Below are 5,012 nucleotides of genomic sequence, written 5' to 3' on the forward strand. Positions count from 1 at the left end.
CACTTGGTTTTGTAGGTACATGACGGTATAGTAGGGACAACTAGATCTCAGCATCAATGGTTATAATTGAGAAGGAATTTAATATAATTAGAATACTAAAGCACCAAGGATCCACTTATATCCATCATTAATGTTTAATTTACTTGATTCGATCATATATCTCAACTGGAATCAAAGTCCTATCCTATCCAACCCAATAATAGAGCAGTTAAATCATAATTCATAAACCCAAAGTAAATTTGAACTTCAATTGAATTGGTTCCCACATCATGCACCACAGTATTGATTGCAAGGAATTCAAAGCATCTATCATGCCTATAGTCTATGATAGATCAATGAATTTTACATATCATTCCCTTGCAAAATAGATATGAAAATATTCTTAGCTTTCCTAAGCATACAATGTGCCCGGAGTCGATAATGGATCAAAGTCAATTAGAAATAAATCTTCATTCAAACCAAATATCAATGCATTGTTTAATATTCAAATCGAAGTAACTAAGACATTAAAAACCACTACAAACTTCACCTCTTAACCCTAGCTAAGAAATTAGCCAATCAAAGACATGATTGAATTAAAACTCAAAAAGAAAAACGTAAAAATCGAATATAAACGAAGGAATGACTCCGAAGAAGCTCCACAACTCCTTGTTATATCTCTTCTACCCTAAATCATACCCAAGAAAGCTAGAATCATCCATTTAAAAAAAAAAAAAAAGTTCGCACTGACTTAAAATCGACTTCAATTTCCACACTTTTGTTACGCTTCGGCTGCAGCGGACTGTGGCCTTCGATCTTACCAAATGTACTCTTTGATCGCATCGAATTAACCTTTTAGTTGCAACTGAATTATTTCAAAAATCCATCTGAAGTCTCTATCTTCATAATAGGTCGCACCTAACCTATCTTCAGTGGCACCAAACATGGATTCGGTCAGACCGAATGTCAAGCCGAATTATTTCTGAAAATTATAATTTCTTCCTAGACTATTTTGTGCATGTTATGTCAGACTGAAAGGTCTGTTATTTCTGTTATTGCACTTTGTGATTCAGCTAGTCTTTCTCCCTCATTTGCACTTGGTTTTTTTTGGATCATTAGCACTTGAAATCTTCATTAAACACCTACAAATTTCCAAATCATCTTTTAATCATTCTTTGAGCATTAAATCTTTTCATTAATCAATCTTTTCATCTTAGCTTTCTAAATCACCTCGCATAGGAAAACATACATAATTACGTAATTAGATCGATTAAGCGTATCTATGCTTATAAACCAATGCTTAGAAAATATACAATATTTCACACTCAACACACCTCCCAACCAGTAGTTTTTCTAGTCCCAAGCAAAACATGTGAAAAATTAATCTCCATAACTACAAATTTCAAACCTTTCTCAGAGAAACAACATTTTGTGCAACCCTATACATATGTACGTATAATTTAAAGATAAAAGGATGAAATATATCGGTCTAGAACCTAATACCACTAGTAAACCATTAAACTAAGTTTCCTTTCGTTAATTAATTAATAGAATGCATCTAAACATCAAGTTCCTAGTGTGGTCAAAGAATTTCTAACTTATAATTTATTAAGGGCCTGTTTGGATTTGTGTATAAGGGTGTATTGTATCGTATTAAAGGTGGTTTTTTCCATTATACTATGTTTGAATGGGAGTTCTCATCTAGCGTTTACCATGTGCATGAATACATCACTGACTCAAAATTTTCAAAGGGCAGTAATGTGATTTCAAACGGCACTGCATCGTGCAATGCAGTCTCTTCAATGCTCAGTATTCCCAGGAGAAACGACTTGATTTCTCTCTATCCCCTCCATTTCTTATCATGTAGCCCACTTGAGTTTTGGATCTGCCTAATATTTTTATTCCTATCCTATCTTGAGTTTGAGAAACCAATGCATGGAGTGGATTTCTCACTGCGAACCCCAAATAGCTTCTGACCAAAGGAACTTCTCGTGGCCCACAGCCACAGGCGATCACGTCCCTATCATAGTTGGGCCATTACATCAATGGTCTGCATCACCTAAAGCTAACCTATACATTTGATTAGGCATATGATCTGAAACAAGGCAAAACACAACAGCAAAGATGACGGTAGAAAGCAATGAGCATTTCGTACTAATGCATGGAGGCTGCCATGGAGCTTGGAGTTGGTACAAACTCTCGATGTTGCTCACATCATCCGGCCACCAAGTCACGGCCATTGATCTTGCCGCTTGTGGGGTCCACCCGAAGCAAATTAACGAGATTGGCTCATTCCACAACTATACTCAACCGTTGATGGATTTGATGGCTTCTCTTCCACCCCACAAAAGGGTGATCCTAGTGGGCCACACCTTCGATAGTGTTACCCTTTCTCTAGCTATGGAGGGATTTCCAGAAAAGATCTCGGTGGCCATTTCCGCCACTGCCATGATGCTGAGTCTCGCATCTCCACCATCCATTATCGTGAAAGAGGTATATGTAATCTTCTACACCTTGTTTTTTTTAATCCTAAGAAAGAACAAGAGACATGTAATCTTCTCCACTGTCGTATAGGTGTTATCAATATTATATGTATATACAATACGCAGCCCTAATACGTCATATCCAAACATTGATCGGAGAAAGAATTTGTATACTTGCCTAAACAATACCTCCTATCCAAACATTGATCTATGGCATGTTGATTTGGATGTATTCTGAAATTGATCGAACGTATACGTGAACAATAGTTGGATACAATACAATACACCCTTATATGCGAATCCAAATAAGCCCTAATAGTTAAACCTTTCTCCATAATATTAACCATGATAATTACCTCAAAGTGGACAGATCAACACAAGTTATGGATTCTGAACTCATCTCCTTTTTACTTATTTTTCTACATTTTTAATTTTTTGTTGGTGTCTTTCACACTATCATCCATTCTTTCTTTATTTGTTTTCATTATTGTTTTCTCATTTGAGTACATACAATAGGTAGCAATTTTTAATTTCTACTATTTTTTTACTAGTTCTGTTCTTCTTTTTATATCAGGGTAGATAAGAATCTCTAGACTTAATTAGTTTCTAACACGTTTAGGTAATTAACGAGTTAAAAATTAAGAATTCAAGTTAACTTTTAAAATAATAAGAGTCAGACGTAAGTTGTGAACTAGGCTCAATTGATATTTAAATTTTCTATCAATCAATTCATTAAAAAGAACTTTGTTAAAAAAATTACTAATCAACTAGACTCTAGACTTTCAAAATTTATTTTATATCTTATCATACACTCAATATATATTCACATATACAAAATATCACTCTTCAAAAAAAAATTGAAATCTGAAAATTCAAAAAAAAATAATAATAAATCAAAAACTAAGAAAATACTGATTAGTTCCATCTAATCTCACCCCCAATATAAAATTGGCATTATCCTCAATGTAAAAAGATACGTAACACATCATAATATGTGACAACAAAAGGAAAAGACAAATGAGTAAGAGAGAGTACCTGAAGAAGATCAATATAATGGCATGGATTCTCCTCCATCTAAAGGAGTTAGCACTAAAAACAAAAACAAAAGTAATCTATTCTATCATAATCCTAAGAGAGTAGTAAATAGATAGATATACTTCCATCAGACTAGAAGGTCATTCCTGGTAGACAGGATCAATTAGAGGGATGGACATATCCTCTGAATCAAATCTCTCAACAAATGGTTTAAGGCGATAACCATTCACCTTGAAAATGTTACCATTTATTGGATTTTCTATCTTGACAATCCCATAAGGATTAATCGTTTTGACTTTAAAGGGGCCAATTCAACAAAATATCAATTTACCGAGGAAAAAAAAAAAGATGAATTCTCAAGTTATGCAGGAGGACTTTCTAGTTTGATTCAAAAAATTTTCAAAGAATAGAACACTTGTATCATGTCCTTGTATATCTGAGAGTTCTCATAAGTATTATTCCAGATTTCTTGAAGTTCATTCAGTTGTAACATGCGCAGCGAGCTGGCTTTGTTGAGATTGAAGTTGAAATTCTTCACCACCCAAAATGCTTTATGTTCCAACTTTATAGGCAAGTGGCAAGCCTTCCCGTAGACAAGTCTATAGGATGACATACTGATAGGGGTTTTGCATATTGTACGGTATACCTATAGTGCACCAGGCAGTCAAAGTGACCAATCCTTGTGATTCGAGTTGATCATTTTCTCAAAAATTTGTTTAATCTCCCTATTTGATATTTCAGCTTGGTCGCTTGTCTAAGGATGCTAGGGGATGCTTACTGTATTTCTTTATTAATGTTTTAAATGGTATATTACAAAAGTGAGATCCTCCATCACTTATGATGACTCGAGGTGTTCTAAGCTGAGATAAAATATTTTCCTTTAAAAACTTAATAAGCATGCATTGGTCATTATTCCAGAATGAAATTACCTTAACTAATTTGGAGACATAATCAATAACTAGTAGAATATAAAGATTTTCAAAGGATGGGGAAAATGGTCCCATGAAATTGATGCACTAGCAATTGAATGCTTTTATGATGAGAATAGGGTTTACAGCATCATATTTTGATAAGATAATCCTCCTAATTTGTTGTATCTCTCACATACTTTGCAGAGTTCGTTTATATCTTTGAACATAGTGGTCCAATAAAAGCCACACTGTAAAATTTTTGATATCATCTTCTTATTTGAAAAGTGGCCACCACACACATAAGAATGTAAAAAGGAGATGACACTTCGTTATTCATTGTCAGGCACACATCTCCTAATGATTTGGTCTAGGCAATAGTTAAAAAGATATGGATCATCCCAGAAGAACTTGCATACCTTAACAAAGAATTTCCTCTTATCTTGTGCATTCTAATTAGTAGGAATGTACTTGTGGCAAGATAATTGGCAATATCAGTGTACCAAGGTAATTAAGAGACTTTAAAATGTTATTCATCATGTAACATGTCATTGATAAGTGTCGTCTCCATGGAATCAAATATAACATATCGACAAAGATGGTTAGC

The 5,012-nt window shown here is 34.1% G+C and overlaps 1 protein-coding gene across 1 annotated transcript; it reads left to right on the top strand.

Moving 5' to 3' along the window:
• The first annotated feature begins 2,103 nt into the window (after positions 1–2,103).
• Positions 2,104–3,045, top strand: LOC131254310 (polyneuridine-aldehyde esterase-like). Its single transcript, XM_058255301.1, has 2 exons — positions 2,104–2,472; positions 3,037–3,045. Exons 1-2 carry the CDS (start codon positions 2,104–2,106, stop codon positions 3,043–3,045), a joined length of 378 nt encoding a protein of 125 aa, XP_058111284.1.
• Positions 3,046–5,012: the final 1,967 nt, after the last annotated feature.

Source organism: Magnolia sinica, chromosome 8 (assembly GCF_029962835.1).
Source record: "Magnolia sinica isolate HGM2019 chromosome 8, MsV1, whole genome shotgun sequence".
Lineage (NCBI taxonomy): Eukaryota > Viridiplantae > Streptophyta > Magnoliopsida > Magnoliales > Magnoliaceae > Magnolia > Magnolia sinica.

What these genes read in the sequence shown, in the direction of transcription:
- LOC131254310 (XM_058255301.1), top strand. Translation starts at nt 2,104, where the DNA reads ATGACGGTAGAAAGCAATGAGCATTTCGTACTAATGCATGGAGGCTGC.